This window comes from Lynx canadensis, chromosome C1 (genome assembly GCF_007474595.2).
Source record: "Lynx canadensis isolate LIC74 chromosome C1, mLynCan4.pri.v2, whole genome shotgun sequence".
Lineage (NCBI taxonomy): Eukaryota > Metazoa > Chordata > Mammalia > Carnivora > Felidae > Lynx > Lynx canadensis.
Window position 1 is genome coordinate 187,788,153 of NC_044310.1, and position 21,697 is coordinate 187,809,849.

The 21,697-nt window shown below is 43.7% G+C and overlaps 1 protein-coding gene across 2 annotated transcripts in view; it reads left to right on the forward strand.

Moving 5' to 3' along the window:
- The window catches only part of KIAA2012 (KIAA2012 ortholog), a 109,451-nt gene that overhangs the window by 28,138 nt on the left and 59,616 nt on the right, over nucleotides 1–21,697 (forward strand). The window contains exons 8-12 of one of the 2 annotated variants that reach the window (XM_030325534.1): nucleotides 377–545; nucleotides 1,562–1,711; nucleotides 4,720–4,890; nucleotides 7,531–7,641; nucleotides 19,106–19,174. In XM_030325534.1, coding sequence (XP_030181394.1) covers nucleotides 377–545; nucleotides 1,562–1,711; nucleotides 4,720–4,890; nucleotides 7,531–7,641; nucleotides 19,106–19,174 — 670 coding nt within the window. The remainder of the gene's footprint in view (nucleotides 1–376; nucleotides 546–1,561; nucleotides 1,712–4,719; nucleotides 4,891–7,530; nucleotides 7,642–19,105; nucleotides 19,175–21,697) is intronic. The other variant, XM_030325535.1, reaches the window with a different exon arrangement.

Below are 21,697 nucleotides of genomic sequence, written 5' to 3' on the forward strand. Positions count from 1 at the left end.
ACACAGAAATCTCAGCTATATCATTCCAACCCGGCTTAGTTTCCTCGGCTGCAAGACAAAGAAAGACTATATTTTGTCTTGAAGGCTGTCGAATTTATCATGTTTATACATCTCAGAGGAATCAAAGGATGGATTAAGGGAGGGGCATTTCCCAGTTCCCAAGAAGCAAAGCGGCACCACTCTGATCATACAGCCAGCTCCCCGGTTAGTCGGTTGGTCGGCTTTACTTCTCAGCCATGGGTACTGAAGCTACGTCACACCCAGCAGCACCTGGTGCTAGAGATACAAGAAGATACAGTGTTGTTTGTCCTCTGCAAGCAGCAGTTTTTAAATACCTGCCATGTTGGGTTTTGTTTTGTTTTCAAATTTTCTCCAGGTGCCCAAGGCTTTGAAACTACCTCCCATCTCAGAAGAACCACCCAGAGTCCTGAACCCCCTGAGGAGTCCATTTAAAGCCAATGAACCTCCAGCAGAACTCTTTATCTTCCCAGTGGAGATTCATTTCCACACCCAACATCCCTCAAAAGAAAAGTCACACAGAAGAGGTAGATCACCTGTGTTTAGGTGTTCCTGAGGGAACTCAGGCAGGCACTTGGATGTGGGTCTCCCTAATGTAAATGTCTCCTAAATCATGGTTTACCCTCCTCAGAATCATCATCTTCAGAGAACATTTTTTAAAGGAAGAAAAAGGGTAAAATCTAGAAGTCGATGCCTTCTGATCATATTCACATGTCCCCATATGGTAGTAAAGATGGCCTCCTGCATGGGTTGGTTTTTTTTTTTCTTTTTTTTAAGTTTATTTTTTTTAGAGAGAGAAAGAGAGTGAGAGAGTGCACACAAGGGGGAAGGGTCAGAGAGAGAGAGAGAGACAGAATCCCAAGCAGACTCTGCACACTGTCAGCACGGAGCCAGACATGGGGCTCAAAACCACAAACCGTGATATTGTGACCTGAGCCAAAATCAAGAGTTGGATGCTTGGGGCGCCTGGGTGGCTCAGTCGGTTGAGCGTCTGACTTCAGCTCACGTCATGATCTCATGGTCCGTGAGTTCCATCCCCGCGTCGGGCTCTGTGCTGATGGCTCAGAGCCTGGAGCCTGTTTCAGATTCTGTGTCTCCCTCTCTCTCTGCCCCTCCCCCGTTCATGCTCTGTCTCTCTCTGTCTCAAAAATAAATAAACGTTAAAAAAAAATTAAAAAAAGAGTTGGATGCTTAACCAACTAAACCACCCAAATGCCCTGGCCTCCTGCATTTTCATGCTAATCTCTTATCTGTTAACCCCACTAGAAAGGATATGCCCCTTAAAAGCTCTTGCAAAAGTACCAGAATTGCCTCTAATTGGCCAGGCTTGAGTTGCATGCCCAACCTGGACCCAATCATTGCAGCTAAGACAATGAAATGTGCTCATTAGCCAGTCACACGCCCATCCCCAGAGTCAGGGAATGGACACAGCTCCACCCAAACCACATAGTGTGAGCAGGGGAGAGATGGGTCCCCAAAAAGAAGAGACAGTTGGCAAAAACCACAGACATCTACAAAACTTGGCTTTCTCCTTGTCTCCTAGGTGCTCCACACCCTGAGTCAGGACCAGAAACAGAAGAAAAGGTCAGGGCTTTACGGAAACCTCCCATGAAGCATGCATCCCTAGAAAAGCCAAGGGAGTTAACAGTGCATCTCCCAGTGGACACGGGCAGGGACATGCTCTCACCTCAAGGTAGCTACTCATTCCCTCCAGTATCCCACAGGACTCTCACCCCGAAAGGAAGCAAGGCAAGACACACAAGGAACCTCAGCCATGAAGAAGGAGGCTGGAAGGGAAGCCAGTTGCTCCCCTGCCACTCGAAAATGGCTTAGTTCAGGCAGCGGCTGTCTTCACCAAAGTGCTATTATAAGACCAACTTAGTGTCTAGTTCATGCAACTTACTCACTGAATCATCACCCTACTAACAGTTTCTGGTTGCAGATGTAAAACAGCACCAGACTTACTAAAACTTTGCTGCATGCTTTATAGTTATGTTTTTAGCCAATGAAATTCCATTTCTAATCAATTTAAGAATATTTATTTATTCATTAAAAGTCATAATATCAATAAAAGACTTCAATTTTTCAAGACATCACATGGACATTTGAAACTATACATATGAGTATACCTAAGGGAATCTTTTATGTGTTGATAGGTTGGAAGTAATGGGTCATATTTAGAAAGCCCCTCATTTTCACAAAACCGAACGTCCTTTCCAATGGGCGAGATGACTGTATGATAAATGCTGAGTGGTCTCTGACGGGTGCTAATGAAAAGTAAAAGGATGAGCATTCATATTTATGGAGTTCTTCCTCTGTGCCAGGTACCTTAGTTTATCTCATTTACTCCTCACAACAACCTTACCCTCATTTCAGAGATCAGAAAACTGAAGGCCTGAAAGATAAGTAACTTGTTTGAGGTCACACAATTACAAGTGGCCTAGCTGGGATAGGAGCTCAGGCCTTCTGATGCCCGAATCTGTCTTCCTACCCATTACACTGTCTTTCAGAATTAACAATACAATGAACAGGTCAGAACATTCTTGAGATGTTTCAGTATTGAAAGCTTCCTTTGATTATTGGGGAAAGAGCTCATTTACTCTATCTCTTAAGTGAGAGTTAATCATCCTAAAGACTCTGAAGTTTCCTTAAAAAAAAAAAAAAATCTAGATGTGGGCAAGGGTTGCTCTGTGTGCAAACAGGTAGGAAAGCAGCTTTCCAACTTTGGGTCTCAACGTCAGGTGCACAGTCTGAGCCACTGAGATCAGTGGCAATATTGGTAAATTTCATCTTTGGTATTGCTCACCTCACACTGCTCTCCACTTGTTTTGAGCTGCCATGTTCACCAGGTATCTAGAGCTTGTGCATCGTCTGCCGCCCTGCCAGAGGGAACCTGGTCTGAGAAGTCCCTGATATGTTGGTGTGAGTTAGTTCAGTATGTGACCCAACCTAGTGGTAGAAGCATAAAGAAGAGTCTAAAAAGGCAAGATTTCCGTGACAATCTTTTTTACAAGGTTCCTAAAGCTGCTAAGCAGAACTGCCCCATTGCTAGAGGTTGCATATACCCATTTATTTGCTTAGCCCTGGATAATCTCACCTCTAATATCATAAAAATAAAACAAGATTTTATATATGCATATACACCATATATATTTTTTTGATGAACCACCTGAGATTAAATTGCAGACTTTGTGTATTTCTTCCTTTAGCAGCACATATTTCCTGAGAGCAATGAGTTTCTCATTCATAGACACAATGTCATTACCACACTCAAGAAAACTAACATTGATGCAATATTATTTTCTTTTTTTTTTTTTTAATTTTTTTTAATGTTTACTCACCTTTGAGAGAGAGAGACAGAGCACAAGCAGGGGAGGGGCAGAGAGACAGGGAGACACAGAATCGGAAGCAGGCTCCAGGCTCTGAGCTGTCAGCCCAGAGCCTGACGCAGGGCTCGAACCCACAATTCGTGAGATCATGACCTGAGCCGAAGTCAGGCTCTCAACTGACTGAGCCACCCAGGTGCCCCGCAATATTACTTTCTAATACATAGTCCATATTCAAATTTTCCTAATTATACCAATAATGTTCCTTATAGTTTTTTTCCCCCCAAGCAATCCAGGACTCTACTCAGGATCATGTATTGTATTTAATTGTCCCATGTCTTTAGAATCTTGTTCTTCATGACATTTGACATTTTTGAAGAGGATAGACTAGTTGCTTTTCAGATTGCTCTCAATTTTGATTTGTCTGTTTCCTTGTGATTAGATTCAGATGCAACATTTTTGGCAAGAAGAGTATGTAAGTGACAATACATCCTTCCCAGCAATCACATCAAGAGACACAAAATATCCCTTCATATTTATTTCATTTGTTATAATTTGTTTTATTATAGGGGATGTTAAATTTCATTATTTAGTTAAAGGTCGTGTCTACTAGATTTCTCCATTGTAAAGATACATTTTCCCTTTGTAATAAATAAGTAGCCTATGATACTTTGAAGTTGTGTGTGAAGCCAGCTTTGAAACACAACAGCAACAGTGTGTTAAATGTGAAATAAAGACCACTCTCTGAGATTAAGACAAGGTCTCAATCACTTAGATTACTGGGTTTCACCCTTCCTAGAATAGTCCCTACTGATTTTGAAAAAGAGCTGGAGGAAGAGAACAGAAGTGAAGGGAATGATGTGCTTTGTGTAGCATTATCATCAATCCCATTACCCTCTATCATCTGGAAGGTGTTACTTTGTACTTTATAACCTTGAGGAACCAAGTGATCGTTGGTTCTGCGTAGAAAAATTGCTTTGTGGTTGAAACTCTGTAATCAACAATCCCATGAGCCCCAAGATGGGGGCTTTCTAATTTGAGAGTTTGGTCTAGAAGGTTCTCATAGCCTCTCTAGTCTTTTTTCTATCTCAGGAGCCTGTGAACAAGATGAGAACAATAACCACTGCTCGGGTCCTCCCAGTGCTTACAGGCTCCCCAACTGAAGGACCACTGTTCTAGCTAGCCACCTTGGCCATGGGAGACACCTGGCCTCCACTCCTTAGCAGGGCTAGAAAAGAGGGACAAATTTAAGAACAATTGGAATAAACCAGCCTAAGCACAAGGAGCTATCAACCAAGTCAAAAAAAAAGGTTCTTTCTCCTTCTTGCCGATTCAGAAATTCTCACTTGTGCTTTTTCTCCTTTTGCTCTGGAAGGTGATGATGCCCCACCCCAAAATATGACCCCACCAATGTCCCTGATTAAAGGAATAAAAAGTCCAGAGAGCCAGAGGGGCCGGGACAGCCCCAGGACATCAGGCTGCAACAGCTCCACAGGCCCCATGGACGTGAGAAGGGCCAAGGGGACACTCCCAGCAGAAGGACAAGGTAATCACTTCTGGGGTATACAGATGCTCCCCACCCCCACCCCCACCCAGCTTGTCTGTGGCTCTTGGCTCATTTAAAGCATCTGCCAGGGCCACACAGCAGCTGTGATGTAAGCTGTCTGAAAGCCACCCCATTGAAAAGAGGAAATGAGCAGTGTTTCCAACAATGTCTGGGATTAATGTTCACCATGCATATTCCTAAAGAGTCAGTACATGTTTTAAGGGTTTGCTGCACCAACATGCACTGCCAAGCTGTTCTGTGCTCTCCTCACTGCTGGCAGCAGTATGTAATGACACAGCTCCCTGTGCTCATCAGGGAGACACGCTACTGGATTTACCAGGATATTCAACACCCTCCCTGGGGCAAGGGAGCCTGGTGACATGACCCTGCCAACAGGAAGAGTCCCCTGAGAGAAGCTGCCCTCCAGCCTGAGGCCTGTTCACAGAGAGAGAAGGACCCTGGGTTTCTACTGAAGGGTGAGGCAGAGCAAATCCACATCCTCTATGACTTAGGCCCACTTAAAGTTCTTATCCTTAAGGGCTGACAGTCTAGGAGGAGACTAAGATGCTTATACAAGAGCAATAATGCAGAGACAGTGCAGCAATAGCTTCCATGGGGGGCTTTGATCTAAAAGCAGCTCATAAAGCAAAAATTGCTTAGAGTCCAAATTACCCGAGAGTCCCTTAGGGAGGTGCCATGCTGGACACTTTCTAGACCATTTTCTAGAAAGTGCAGCCCAGCCAGCTATTCCTCCTTCATGGGAGTGTTGGGCTGCTTTCTCTGGCTGAGCCCCAGATGAAGGAGATCAGTGTGTGTTTGGGTGCCAGACAATGTGAAGAAAGTATCTCTGTTAACAGCAGAATCACACTCAGGGCTGCAAGAAACTCACTCTCTGAGAGGCACATGGGAACTGAGAACCACAAAGACAGCAAGTATGGCATCTTTCATTTTCATCTCATGCCACTCAGGGACAGGATGCCTCATGTTTAAGTCTCTGACTCCCTCCCTCCTTCCCCCAAGCATGTATATTTGAAACCTTGTAAGCATAAATTAAATACATAGATCAGTAACTCCTTTATGTGTTTGCAGCTTCTCTAACACTGCAATGGTCAAAATCAAACTCCTCTCTTTCACTACCTCTCTATCTCTTTCTCCAAAGATGTCATTTTCACTTATAAACTATTTCTATAAGGAATCTTTCTCCTACAACACTTTCCCCTTTTATACTTGCATGGTAGTGATCCTCTATTAAATTTGATACAAATGAACCAAACTTTAGGTACAGTCATGTCAGTAACAAGGGTGTTCTAGGAGGTTGCATAGCCCAAGACAAATCACAGCAAACACACACACACACACACACACACACACACACACACACAAACACACACAGACACTTGGATATTTTTATAAAGGGAGTATCTGATTAGAATGGGGGCGCCTGGGTGGCTCAGTTGGTTGGGTGTCAGATTTCAGTTCAGGTCAGGATCTCACAGTTTATGAGTTCAAGCCCAGCAACGGGCTCTGTGTTGACAGCTCACAGCCTGGAGTCTGCTTTGGATTCTGTGTCTCCCTCTCTCTCTGCCCTTCCCCTGCTCATTCTCTGTCTCTCTCTCCCTCTCAAAAACAAATAAACACTAAAAAAAAAAAAAGAAAAGAAAAAATGAATACCAGGGCCATGACTATGATAAGAATGCAGCCTAAAGCCCCAAGTGTGTTGGCTAAGTGTGTGTGAATGAATATGTATATGAGAGCACATGCGTGTATGAGGGTATGTGTATGCTTATATGCCTACATGAGTACTTGTGTGTATATACGTGTGTGTGATTATGCAGGCATGCATGCCTGAGGACAAGTGTGCATGTATTGATGTGTGTCCTTGTTCATGCATGGTACATGTGTACATGCGTGCACACATGCATATGTGGTTGTGCATGCATGCGTGTGCACACTCGCTTTGCATATATATGTGTGTGCACACCTGTAATCAGATGTGTGTGCACATCTGTAAATGTGTGTGTTTCTGTGTGTGCATCTTATGCCTGTGTGTGTGTGTATGTGTGTGTCCTTGTAAGCATCCACTGTGGCCAGTGGCCAGCTCTCCTCCTGACCCCTGTGCCACAGTGATAGGGAAGGGAACGTTATAGAAACACCTTCAACTCTTCTAAGCAACAGAGGGAAATACAGCTTCCTTCTTCTCAGTGGCCTGAGGACCTGGAGTCACTGAGCAGTCCCAGCATTGATCCATAGGGTAGGCTGTACTGCAGAGCACTGCAGAGAGACATGTGATGGAAAAGGGAAGCAGAGGCTGAAATCACATAGCCCTGTGCCCAGGGGCTGGGCTACACACCACCCTAGCCTTGACAATATAGGGCTGCTTGAGTCCAGAGAGACCCCTTTGCCAGAGTCTCACAAAGGCATGACATAGGCTAGTGGCAGTCCCACACTGACCTCCAGAGAGCAGGACGTAAATGCTGGCCCTGCTCTGACAAATCCCAGGAGTAGGGCTGACCCTGCACTCTGGCAAGCACCTGAGCACACTAGCATCTGCCTGCTGGGGATTCGGGGAGCACAGTCCAGGTAAAGCCTGCCTCCCCTGCACTGGGGCTAACATTGTCCATGCTTGTGTTTATTTTCAAGAAGATTCCAAAGACCCCACACCAGGACACTTCTTGCTGGGTCCAGATGGAGAAAACATCTGCCTATCCCTCCCCAGGCCTACTGAAACCGAGGAGCCTCTTTCAAGTAAAGGTAAGATGTTACACCGCAGGCCAGCCTCACTTTTATATGGAAAGATTTTACCTGTAGCTTCCAAAACTTCCCAGCAGCAGAGACATCATTAAAAACAGATGCAAGGCAGCCAGTTTCTCCCCTCTCACTGACACAGAGGTGCTTCTGTAGCTCAGACACAATAACCCAATGTTTGCAAGACAAGTTTACTCTTGCTGGAGCATCTGGAGAGGGAAGTTCCTGTGGAATGGCTTGGAGGAGGTCTAATGTGCTGTGTTGATGCCTTGATGAGAATGATAAAGCCCTTTTGGTAATTGCCCAAACTAAACACTGCCTTTTCTCTTCTTTCCAGCCACCTTCCAGAGGTGGAGATGGTTAATTGGTAATCCAATCAGGTATCCTTGTTATGTGCATTGGTTCATTGCTGCAAATCATTTGGCTTCTGACAGATATCAAAGCAGTTTCCAAAAACCCTCTGGCACATTACCTTTTTGGAGAAGAGATGCTGGCTCTGGGCAATAGCCATTTTGCAAAGGGAAAAAAAAAATGAAGTCAGAGGGTGATGAGTATCAACCACCCAGGAACCATCATGATGTGTATGTGTGAGACGTATGCCCAGCAGGCCTCTTGATGAGGGAGATTAAAATCTGTACTCATTTGGTGAGTTATGTCACCACTGGCTTAATAAAAAGAGCATGGATTCAAAGCCAGGAGATTTGAGTAGCCCTGGCTTGTCCTCTGCCTCTATCTACATGTCAGATGACTTTGGGTCAGTCCCTCTCAGTGTTCAAGGTCCCTCATCCAAAATGAGAAGATCAACTCCTCTACCTCCAGCAGCTAGGAAGGTTCTTGACTATTGCTGCAGTTTACGTATTGCATCTATTGCTTGGAAATAGATGATTAGTACATGGGTTTCCAGAAACTAGAATGCATTCAGTTCCAAATTCAGTGTTAAAGAACTTTCATCACCACTTGGGTTATCGCATGATATAAGTATAAAAATAACTTGGATCTGTATTGGCAGAAGCAGAATTTGGACAGGTGGAGGCCACTGTCAGTGTGACACAGCTGGTACAACAACTGGAGAGCAAATATGATTCTGTTCACCTGCCGCACATTTGTCCACTCCGTTCTAGGAGAAATAGCTCCCCTTTTGGTAAAGCAAAAGCCAGAAGCAGAAAAGGAAATATTTAGGCTTTAAGTTCGTTGTCACATTGTCAGTATGATGTTTCAGTCATTTTAGTATTCCCAGCACCTAACATCGTCCCTAACGCATACATAGCAGGATCACAATCAATTTTCATTGAAAAGTCTTTCAATAATGTCCACACAAAAGGAGGAAAGAGAAATGAAACTTATGCTGAATAAATGGAGACTTGTCTGCCATCTTGTGCTAGTTCCATGAACAATACATTTAATCCTCTCAAGCCTAAAGGCATTCACGGTAAGCTTGTTGAATGAATCAATCCATCAGTCAGTCAGTCACTGGCCTCTTGCCAGCCTTTCCTCCACATACAATTGGTGGACCTTTAGCCTTGATGGTGATTGGAATGTGTCCTGGAAGACAAGGCAGAACCTGAAACCCACATCTCCCTACGGGGGGCCCATAGAACAGGTCTAGCCTTTGGAGAGTCTCTGTGAATAGGAAAGATTTTGTTGCTGTTGTTTTCTTTCATTTCATTTTGAGAAGGAGTATACTAAAAAAAAATGTTCAACTCTTGCAAAGGACTTGCTGCAATTACACCAAACTCTTTGTAGCTCAGTTTGTTCAGATCCATCTCTACCATCCTCCCCTCCCTATCCTTCCAGGCTCATCTCCCATCACATTCAGGCCCACTCTTTCCTCATCTCTCCGATGGCCCAGACATTCAGGCTTCCTTCTCTTATGCCCCTCCCAGCCTTTGCCCAATTGCTCACAAATATTGAGAATTGTTTTAAGTTCCAGGCAAAGGCTCATCTTTTCTGGGACAGTTTTCTTAATAAATCCACCTCCTCTCTTATAACTGCCTCAGCCCATTCCTCTCTCTCAATCCCAGCTTTGTGATTATTGTTTTTAATCTGCATCTGTTTTCTGTTTAGCTCCCCAAATATATTACATGAGTCCCCGAGAACCTCTTATCTTTATCATATGTCCAAGAAATACTTGCTGATTGATTTGAATACCCCAGGTACCACAAAGGAAAGTTCTTTGGGGATCACGTTGGGTTGTTGTTGTTGTTGTTGTTGTTGTTGTTAATTTTTTTAAAATCTTGAGTAAAGGAGACAATATGATCTGTCTGATCTTTCTGAGACTCTCAGACTCTGTCAACATCTATTTGGAAATACATTCTTAGGCAATTAGATCATGATATCTTGCTTTCAGAGAGCATAGAGAAATGGATATAAACCTTCAGAAGGAAAAAAAAAAGATGTGAAGGCTAGAGATGGAATTTGACACTCTTGGTTATGTTGGGATATTGCAACACTTAGAAAATGCAAAGGCTTAAGAAAGGAAAAGTTCACTTGGAAGGATATAAGTCAAAGCAGTGGCTGTGCTCTCTGCATTGCTTATCCTTGAGTCAGATCCTTCACCTATGTTCCCAGTCATGGTGGCCACAAGAGAAGTTTTCTTTTATAAGTTTTTTTATTGCAAGAAGTTCAAGGATGTCTGTGCCAGTGATTCAGGTTGAGACTTCAGGTCCCATGTAAATTTAAATTCTTTTTTATTTAATGTTTGTTTGTTTGTTTGTTTGTTTGTTTGTTTAGAGCAAGGAGGGGCAGAGAGAGGGAGAAAAAGAGAGAACCCCAAGCAGGCTCCATGCTGTAAGCAAGAACTTGACACAGGGCTCAATCTCACGAACCATGAGATCATGACCTGAGCTGAAATCAAGAGTCAGACACTTAACCAACTGAGCCACCCATATGCCCCCATGTAAATTTAAATTCTTGATCTCTTTCAGAGTTTCCAGTTAGCACTTGTTCTTGTCCTAAATGGATTTTTACCCCAAATATGTTCTTTATGTTTTGGTCATTTATTTTATTATTTTTTTAATGTTTGTGTGTGTGTGTGTGTGTGTGTGTGTGTCTGACAGAGAAAGAGAGAGAGAGAGAGAGAGGGAGGGAGAGCATGAGAAGGGGAGGGGCAGAGAGAGAGAGAGAGGGAGACAGAGGATCCAAAGCAGGCTCTGCACTGTGAGTGCAGAGTCCAATTCAGGGCTCAAACTCCTAAACCACGAGATCATGACCTGAGCTGAAATTGAGAGTTGGCTGCTTAACTGACTGAGCAACCCAGGCACCCCTGTTTTGGTCATTTAATTAGCATCCTTCTTCTTACAACTTTTTCTTGGTTCTTGGTATGGTGGTTTTAAAATATGTCCACAGGGGCGCCTGGGTGGCTCAGTCGGTTGAGCGGCCGACTTCGGCTCAGGTCACGATCTTGCGGTCCGTGAGTTCGAGCCCCACGTCGGGCTCTGTGCTGACAGCCTGGAGCCTGTTTCGGATTCTGTGTCTCCCTCTCTCTGACCCTCCCCCCGTTCATGCTCTGTCTCTCTCTGTCTCAAAAATAAATAAACGTTAAAAAAAATTAAAAAAATAAAAATAAAAAAATAATAAAATATGTCCACAAATTCTCTGACACTTGTTCCTCCAAAAGGGAGAAACTAATACTCCTTCCCTTGAGTGTAGACGGGACATAGTGGCTCATTTCTAATAAATGTAGAATATGACAGAATTGACCCAAACTGAGCCTGGGTCATAAAAGGCACTGCGGCTTCCTCCTGGCTCTTTCTCTTGGATTCCTCACTCTGGGGAAAGCCAACCACCATGTCTGTCATGAGGCTACTCAAGCAACCTTGTGGAGAGGTCCATATGGCAAGGAAGTAACACCTCCTGCCAACAGCTAGAATAAACTTCCCAGGCTTATGGGTAAACTACCTTGAGAGGAGATGCTCCAGCCCCAGTGAAACCTTCAGATGACCACCCTGCCTGACATTGTGACTACAGCCTCACAAGAAACCCTGCACTAGAATCACACACCAAAGCCACTCCCAGATTCCCACAGAAACTGTGCAAGATATAATAAAGGTTTCTTGTTCTTAGGTCAGTAGATTTGGCGATAGTTTTAGCAATAGATCGTATACTTCGTGTCACTTCCTGGTGATCTGCAATTTGGTAAACAGAAACATGTAGGGTCTGAAGAATATTCCAGCTGGTCTCAAAACACTGGTTATTTGGAAGCAAACATACTAAACAGTTGACTTTTTCTTTGCTTTCCCCATTTGGCATCTGTGATAATGCTGGTTGTGGCAACCCATGGGTAAAAGAATACAATTTTCCTTGAGTAGTCTTTCTCTTAACAACTGGTGCCTTAAAGAAGATGACAGGAGAGTTAAAGGAGGAAAAGTCTATTGGGGTGCCTGGGTGGCTCAGTCAGTTGAGTGTCTGACTTTGTCTCAGGTCGTGATCTCACGGTTCACGGATTTAAGCTCTAAATTGGGCTTTGCACTGACAGTGCAGAGTCTGCTTCAGATTCTCTCTCTCTCTCTCTCTCTGCCCCTTCCCCCACCTCTCTCTAAAATAAACATTGAATTAAAAAAAAATAAAGGAGGAAAAGTCCTTTAGACAAAGTAGTGTTCAGGGTAAAAAGAAAGAACTCCAGACTAAGGGTCCAAAGTCTTGGGGTTTATGCTCAGCTCTACCACCTGCAATTTCTGTGATCATGGCCAAGTAATTTCACTGCTGTGGACTTCAGCTTCCTCATATGAGAAAAGAGTAGATGGAATTAGATCCAATCCTCCCAGACTATGTCCCATAGAACTCCAATTCCTCAGAAGATTAACAGGCATTATGTAAAAAACAAAAGATTCTGAGGTCAAATAAGTGTGGAAACCAGTGAGCTAAATTAGCTAAGCAGATTCCTTACTGCAGGACTTCACAAGGCCTCTAATATGCTAATGTGAATTACTGCTCTTTCAGATGAGGATATGCATTGTTGCCCAAACTTATTTGACCACTTAATTATTTATTGTTTTCAGCAAAGCACATGTGGATCTAAGTCATTTTTGGAACACTTCAGAAAATGCTAAACTGGTGCTTTCTAAGGTTCCTTCCAGCTATAATGTTGTATGTTACTAAATATGCCCTTTTCCCAAGGAGACTCTCCTGGTGGGGCAGTTCTGCTGTCTAAATCCTGAAGCAGGATCTCAGCCATTCAATAATTCACGACTGTTCTTATTCTCATTTTCCAAACATCACTTCTAATCATAAGGCCCACAATCCATCCATCTCTGAGTGAGAAGTAGAGGAAAGTAAGAAGCAGCCAGTGTGCAAATTTTAGACTGATTGCAAATTTTGTCCAATCAGTGTTTGTTAATAACCCATAAGAAATAATGTTGCCAGTTCTAACAATCTCAGGTCAATTGAAATATAGGAAAATGTGACTGGATATGGTCACTTGGCACCTAGCACTGTCTTCCAGTGGGCCTTCCTGTATTGCAGAGGCAAGGCTAAAAACACTTCCTGGATAACCTTTGCCATCAGGAGGCTACATGCAAATTGGGTTCTGCCAAAGAGCTGCTCTAGCAAGAGCCATGGAGGGCAGAAGCAAGGCAGAAGCTTTGGGCTACTTGTGCTGACAAGCAAGCTCATGAAGACTGAGGTAGTTGCTACAGCAACTTTATAAGCACCAAATTCTGTATAGTAACTCCATTCCTTTTTAAAATACATGGTGGTTTCTGTTCTCCACTAAGCCCTGACCAACATACTCTCCTTACAGAAATTATGGGAGATTCCCATGAGGCTCAGCATGGAGCTAATTTGGGTCTGTCACATAGACCACACAGCAGGCTGTGATAGCTGTGCTTATTCCTGGACTTCATAGAGAAGTAGGGTTCTTTCCCTCATCACAGTGAGGCCAGCAAAGCCCCAGCAGCCCACACTGGAAGGTGTTCTGATAGCCACCAGCAGAGAGCCACTAAAAAATACTAGGAAGCCTCCTTTCCTTTGACAAAAACCTCTCATGATTCCTATAAGCACAAAGACTCCCCTACCTCATATTTGGCTAAAAATGTGTCATCACCACTTTATGCCTGCCAAAGAAGAAAAATGTCAAAAATAATAGTTCTCTCTGAATCTGTTGGAAATTATTTTTTAAGGAAAAAAATCAATAATGAAGTATTGAAGAATATTTAGTTCCTCTTTATTTTTTTGCATATGATGATACTTACATTTTTTAGAAAGCCCGTGAAATTATGAATTCTACCTCCCTTACGTTTGTTCTATTTCGGATAACCCCAGAGTCAAGATGGAATGGAGGCATGATCTTCATCATCATTTAAGCAGAGGAAGCGCTTATCAAATAGACTTGCTGAGGACACTAGTAAATTATATGGATAACAGCAAAGCTGTCTGGTTGAAGTGGGGTTGGTCTGTGTCCCCCCCAACTTCTCCACAGCTCAGCTAATTCTTCCCCTCCTAAGATTGTTCCTGGGTAGGGGGTCTATACAGAGCCACTAGAGATATGAGACCACAGTTTGCAAACTCTCTCATTCTATAGATAAGGACACTGAGGCCCAGGAAAGTATGGTGATTTGCCCAAAGTCACACAGCTTCTATGTGGCAAATCTAAAGCTCAAATCCAGATCTTCCTGCACCCACTCAGGTCAAAGCTCTTCCTACTAAATCATATTTACCTCCAGTCCTTCTTGTCCAAGTTTCCAGGCTTCAACGACTAGCTGAATTCCCACCTTCTTTGTGACGGCTTACCTGATGTCATGCTAATTGCCGATTTCTTAGATTCCACTAATTCTTAATGCCTGGGCCTCTCACCAGGCACTCCATCACTTCCTTTACCATTTTTACTTTTTATCTTCTTTCCTCAAGATTTAAAACTTCTATGGGTTAATCCCCTTTATCTACTTCTGAATATCCCAGAAAATACCACGGGCACTCCTGGAATACTGCCCATAAATAATGGTTGAAACTGTGAGTAGCAGAGACTTTAATTGTTCACCAATATCCATTCTTTCATTATTCCTTTTATTAAAAGCATCCAGGGGCACCTGAGTGGCTCAGTCGGTTGAGCATCTGACTCTTCATCATGCCTCAGTTCATGATCTCACAGTTCATGGGCTCGAGCCCCTTGTCCGGATTTGTACTGACAGTGCAGAGCCTGCTTGGGATTCTCTCTCTCCCTCTCTCTCTGCTCCTCCCCCACTCACACATGTGTGTGTATGTGCATTCTTTCTCTCTCCCTCTCTCAAAATAAATAAATACACATTTAAAAGCATCCAAATTTAGCTGAATATATGGCTGCTGGCTAGAAATTACATTTTTCCAGCCTTTCTTGCAACCAAGTATGGCCATGTGACTAAGTTGTGGCTAATGAAATGTGAATAGAAGTAACGCGTGCAACTTCCAGGTTATTTTCTTAAAAAGGACACTGCTTGCCTTCCTCTTTACCAAAGGAGGTTGGTCTTCTTTCCCCTTGGACTCGGCTGAGGTGGTAAAACAGCTCAACCAGGTAGAAGAGGGCAATAGTCGATGAGATAATGGAGCCATAAGATATAAGAAACATCAGTGCTCAGATAACTTCATGAAGCAAAGCCACCCTGATCTGCCCACCTACCTCTCAACTCTTATCAGAAAGATAAATAAATGTTTATCTTTTAGAGTCTCTTGTCACAGCAGCTCACCATGTTCCTTAGCTAAAATAATGCGACTATAATAACATCTGCCATCCCAAACCATAAGAGACTCTTAAAAACAGAGAACAAACTGAGGGTTGCTGGAGGGGAGGTGGGCAGGGGGATGGGCTAAATGGGGGATGGGTATTAAGGAAGGCACTTGTGATGAGCACTGGGCATTATATGTAAGTGATGAATCACTAAATTCTACTCCTGAAATCATTATTACACTATATGTTAACTAACTTGGACTTAAATAAAAATTAAAAATAAAAAAAAAGTTCATGCTACCCAAAAAAAGGATTATTCTCAAATGTGTTCCCAATTCCAGTCCTCAGAATGATACTGAAATACATGATAAAGTGCGTTTCCTTGTTAGCATCAAAAAATGTCTGCCATCCCAGTTCCCACTTGGTAACATACTTGCAGTACATCTTGTAAAGTATTAAGTAAACTTCTTACATAAAATATTATTGGACCTAAAAGAGAGAAGACCCATTACATGTGTGTTTAACTCCTATAATAAAATGTGAATGCCTATCATATGCAAGGGACAGAGAAAGAGGTTGATATTGAGTGCAAACATTCTCAGGCACTGTGTCACCGGTGTCATCTCATTCCATCAGCCAGTAATCCCATGAAGTGAGTATTTTCATTCACATATCAATGTGGGGAAACAAACACAAGAGCCTAACTCCCCTGCGCACTTTGACTTCACCCTGTAAGCAGTGAGCTTATTCATTCCCAGGCATCCCTATCCCAGAGCTTGCGCTCTCTCATCCTGTTTCCAAGGCTCAGCATCTGTTGCTACTGCCCAGCAGGGCCTCACAGCCCATGTGAGGACAGACTCACAAGGAATGAACTCCACCACAAGACAGAATGGCAGGAGTGCTGCTTTAGAGGCCTAACCAACACGATTCAGGGGTGTTCAAGGAAGGAGTGATCAATTCTAACCTAGAGTATCCAGGGGCTCCAGGGAGGGATTTTTGCAGAGAAATTCCATTTGCACTAACCTTTGAGAAATTAGTAAAAGTGGATAAACAGTGCAGAGAGAAAGACATGACCAGCTGAGGGACCAGCATGAACAAAGACAGGAAAGTAGAATATGTGTAGAAAATGACAAGCGGCCATGTGTATGGATTGTGAGGGGCTTTGCGGGAGGAGACGGGGCTGAAAGTCAGGCTAGGGCCAGAGCAGAGAAGACCTTGTGTTCCAGGATAAAGCTATCGATGCTGCTTTTTAGGCAACAAGGAATCACAGATGTTTGAGGAGGGGTGTCATGTAACCCAGTGCGTGTGCCAGCATGAAGGAACAGGCAAGAGAAAAGGCTGAGCACTCAGGCTACTGCAGAGCCATCCAGGCAACAGCTGATGAGGGCCTGAACAGAAGGCAGTGCGCAGACGTGGGGGATGCTGCCTGGATGTGGGGACATGCACCAGCTCTCTAACTCTGAGCAGGCAGTGACAAGCCTGATACTAGAGTCTCTTTACAAAACTAGCTACAATCTTCATCTCCAATTTTCCACTCAAATTACCTTTTTTCTGTTTTCACTTTTTTTTTCAACTTTTTTTTTGTTTTTTTTTGGGGGGGGGACAGAGACAGAGCATGAACGGGGGAGGGGCAGACAGAGAGGGAGACACAGAATCGGAAACAGGCTCCAGGCTCCGAGCCATCAGCCCAGAGCCTGATGTGGGGCTCGAACTCAGGGACCTCGAGATCGTGACCTAGCTGAAGTCGGACGCTTAACCGACTGCGCCACCCAGGTGCCCCTGTTTTCACTTTCAGTTAAGACGGTTTCTTTGCAGGCTGTGGGTGGGGAGGGGGAGGGGGATGTATTACACTTAAGATAAAGCAACAGTTAAGGCCCTGGAGCCCATCACCCCCACAGCGGCACACGCAGGGCCACAGCTCTCTCTTGAGTGGCATTCAGTTCCAGCCACGTCCCTCATTTAAAAAAAAATTTTTTTTTTGATGTTTATATTTATTTTTGAAGGAAAGAGAGACAGAGCATGAGGGGGGAGGGGCAGAGAGAGAGGGAGATACAGAATCCGAAGCAGGATCCAGGCTCTGAGCTGTCAGCACAGAGCCCCACGCCCGGCTCAAACCTGTAAACCATGAGATCATGACCTGAGCGGAAGTCGGAGGCTTAACCCACTGAGCCACCCAGGCGCCCCTCCACCCCCCTCATTGTAAGTTACACTCCCCACCAACACATATACAAAATAAATTTCAGTGTCACACACCTCTCAGCTTGTCAGTGTGCAGTGTGCCTGTTTTCTGGCTTATGTGCTCTTGGGGAAATGGTTGAGCTTCCTAGCAGACAACAATGGTATACAGTAAGAGTCCTAAGGAAAACCCTCAGAGCAAATTTCTCGGGAGCTGTAAGGCAAAGGGTGAGGCGGTAAGCAGTGATGGAAAGTGTGTGTATAACCCTGTACCCTCTTACCCCCACACACAGTGAGGTTTCTCTTTCATGATTGTTTTAGCCTCTTTTTCCTTTCCAACCACCGACCACTCAATTCTTTGAGGGAAAATTAACATTCATTATGCAATTTATCTCTCTCCTTTTAATCCGGAGTGTCTGTCTCCAAGGTCCCTACTCAATAATTAATGTTTGTTCTCATTTCCCATTCTCCAGAGCATCTATTCTTGAACTGTAGGGTCAACAATTAACACTAATTATGGCTTTTCCTCTCTCCAGTGTTGGTTCTCAGAATCCCAAGTTGCCCTGCTCAGCCTAAGTTGTGTGTGTGTGTGCGGCTGTGTGTGTGTACTCGAGAGGTGGAAAAACACCAAGGAACAGGCTTTTCCAAGCCCACCACAGTTTAGCAAATCAATAAAAACAAACATTCTTTTTTGGCACCCTCTCTAGTTTATTATCAGTAATGAGACAAAGAAGCATAAATACATACATACATATATAAATATATTTGGAAATGAGTCTGGAGGGGGACGGTTAGAAGATTTCAAAATATTTTCCAGTTGGAATTTTCTATGATTCCTTCTGACTTTTTCCTCCGTATTGTTACCTCCTCAATATCACAAACCCGCCCTGCCCCACCCCCATACCCACCCCCCAAATTTCCCATTAAAAACTGTTCTTCCATTTCAGATCCACTCAGTTGACCCCTTTGCAATCCATTACCACCACCACCCCTTAATTTTCCTTCTCTGGTCTGTCATCCAAATTCTCCTCATCCATTAAAACAGCATTGCTTCAACGAGTTTTCATTTTGACTGACAAGGACAGCCAGAAGAATAATTTTTGCCCAAGGTAACTTTAAGAGATTGCAAAAAAAAGAATCATGAGGGCTGTGCAAAAGCCTGTCTGTCTTCTTGGCTGGAATCAGATGGGTTAGAATCCCCCCCGACTCCCCTGGTCCAACCCTTGTATTTGCACTACAGCTGCAGGCTGGGGCTCCTCACGCTTGTCTGTCATCCCCCCATTGCTGTACGCTCTGGGGCCCCATAGCACATCTGCTGTTCAAATCTGGGCATCTCCTCACAGCATGTGTCAAGCATTAACTGTTTCATGCTCTTGCTCTGTAAAAAGTTTTCCTCTCAGAATTTCAGCATCATGGTCCCTACAGGATTTCACTCTTAAACATCTTCAATAAAAGTATTATTTTCTTCAGCACTTTTTAAATCCCAGATCAACCTTCTCTCCATGATAGCACCAACAGATTTTTTTAAACCATTCAGTTTATTATGAGGCTTAAGCATCAAAGCCTCCACTTGGTTTTCCCTTGTCTTGAGGTAAGAAAAATAGCTTTTTTCAAGACTTTTTCACACTCACAGGTAAAACCCTTATTATTATTTTTCAGCCTATGAATCTATCAATTCAAATACCAGCCATGAAAAGGAGGGGTCTAGTATTCAACACCTCCTAAAAGGTAAGCTTTTCCTCTAAAAAGGTCACTTCTAGCGGCACCTGGGTGGCTGAGTTGGTTAAACATCCAACTTCAGCTCAGGTCATGATCTCACGGTTTGTGAGTTCAAGCCCCATATCAGGCTCTGTGCTGACAGCTCAGAGCCTGGAGCCAGCTTCAGATTCTGTGTCCCCTCTCTCTCTGCCCCTCCTCTGCTCGCGTTCTGTCTCTCTTTTCTCTCTCAAAAATAAATAAACTTAAAAAAAAAAAAATGGTCAGGGCGCCTGGGTGGCTTAGTCGGTTAAGTGTCCAACTTCAGCTCAGGTCATGATCTCACGGTTCATGAGTTTGAGGCCCGCCTCAGGCTCTGTGCTGACAGCTCAGAGCCTGGAACCTGCTTTGGATTCTGTGTCTCCCTCTTTCTTTTCCCCTACCCCGCTCACACTGTCTCTCTCTGTCTCTCAAAAATAAATAAATGTTAAAAACAATTTTTTAAAAAGGGTCACCTCTACTTCTCCTCTATGTCATTTGACTCCCATACATATTATTTGATACTGAGACCTCCAGAAATACACAATTTCTCCCCAAATATAGCAATAAGTAGGAAAGAGGATTCACTTCTTGGAGAGCCTGAGAAATGTGGTGTCCTCATGAGTTATGCATGGGCAGCACTGTGTGCTGTGGTCTGAGTGTAAATCTTAGGGGAGAAGAGAAGCTGAACCAAGTGCTTGTACTTGGCTGGCCCAGGAAGGGAAATCTGCAAGGATGCCCTGTAGGTTCTGCAGGTCACACACTGCACAATTCACATTATGATGAGGTAGACATTGCCCCTCGCATTGTGCTCAGCCTGCACAACTACAAATGAGGAAACTTTGAAAAATGCTCCCAGGCATGGTTTTTTTTTTTTTTTTTGGTTTTTTGTTTTTTTTAAGAGAGAGAGAGGGTGCAAGTGAATGAGGGGCAGAGAGAGAGAGAACCCCAGGAGGGACAAAGAGAAAGAATCGGGGCTTAAGCATACAAACTGTGAGATCATGACTTAAGCTGAAGTCAGATGCTTAATGACTCAGCCACCTAGGCCCCCACTCAGGCATGTTTTCTAAATGGAGGACTGAGGCCAGCACTACCTCTTCCAAGCTTCCTTTCATACTGCACTCCCCCCATGCAGAAAGAAGCCAAAACGAGAAGTGTAGGCTGACTTTGCAGCTCATCCTCCACCTACCACCATTGCTGCTTCTGCTTCAGACCAGGGGTTAAGGATGATTAAGTAGAGACTGCCTCTCTCTCCCCAAAATTGTCTTTGATTAATAGAGAAATGTGTACGGTCTTCCTCACTGCTTATTTGGGGACAGGCAGCAATGAATCTCCAATGAAGGACCTGCTATAGTGACAGGAAGCAATGCCACAGATGGTGTGCTGGAGCCAGAGCTGGGGGGAGGGAATTGGTTTTGCCAGACACCACAAGACTAAAAGGAGAGAAGGCACAATCATATGCTTGCCAATCCCAAAATCTGTAAGCAGAGAATACTTGAGAGCCTGGCTTTCTGCATTACCCTTCCTGCCATTCTCCTTGGATGGACATGCTGACCATGGTAGGAAGTTTCAGTGTCAGTTCTGTTCATTCTCACTTATTAGTTGGAACTGGGCCAGAGCAGCTCTTAATAGGAGCTCTCTAGTGAATGATGATGGTGATGGTGGAGATGATAGGTACCACTGTTATCTCTCTTTGATATGCCAAGCATTGTGCTGAATGCTTTACATTCATTATTTCACTTCATCCTCACACTAATGATAGGAGGTAAATTCTATCATTATCTTCATTTTTCATCTAGGACAACGTGGCTCAGAGAGGTTAAGTGACTTGCCTAAGGTCACACACTAAATGGAGAAGCTGTGATTGGAAGCCAAGAACCCTTCCTTTTTTACCATGATGCAGGGGTAGTGGCGATATCAATCTAAATAGGCATGTTGCCATCTGACAGTATGGAGAGTTTAGGAAATTACTGACCTAACAACTCCTATAAATAAATGGTTTTTGTTACACATCCTTTTATTCCTCCAATTTCCCTTACTCAGCATCAGACACCCTTTTGTGGGTAACAGTGAAAATGATTTACAACTTTCAGAGACATGGGGAGGACAGAAGCTGAATAAAAGTAGGAATAGGTTGGGAGAACCAAACTCTTGAGACAGATTTTCAAGTAAGATAGGCCATTTACAGAGTAGCTCTCCAGACCAGAATCATTCTTCCTAATAAGGCCAAAAATGTTATAATTTCATTTCACTCTGCTATTGAAAATCTTACTAGGCTCACTTTGAATTCAGAAGTATTCTCTTATAAGGTTGACACTTCTGAGAAGCTATAGTCATTTACACTTTAGTAAAAATTTATTTGATCAGATGGCTGTCCTCTTGCAACCTAGCTGAGAACAGCTGCTCTGAAGGACTAAAAATTCTGACAGGGGTTAAAACAGAGGTGGGTAATTTGAAGGTAAAGAGTGTTTTAAGAATTGAAACATTCCTAACTGGTGGGTTGCCCTGGAGAGCTTG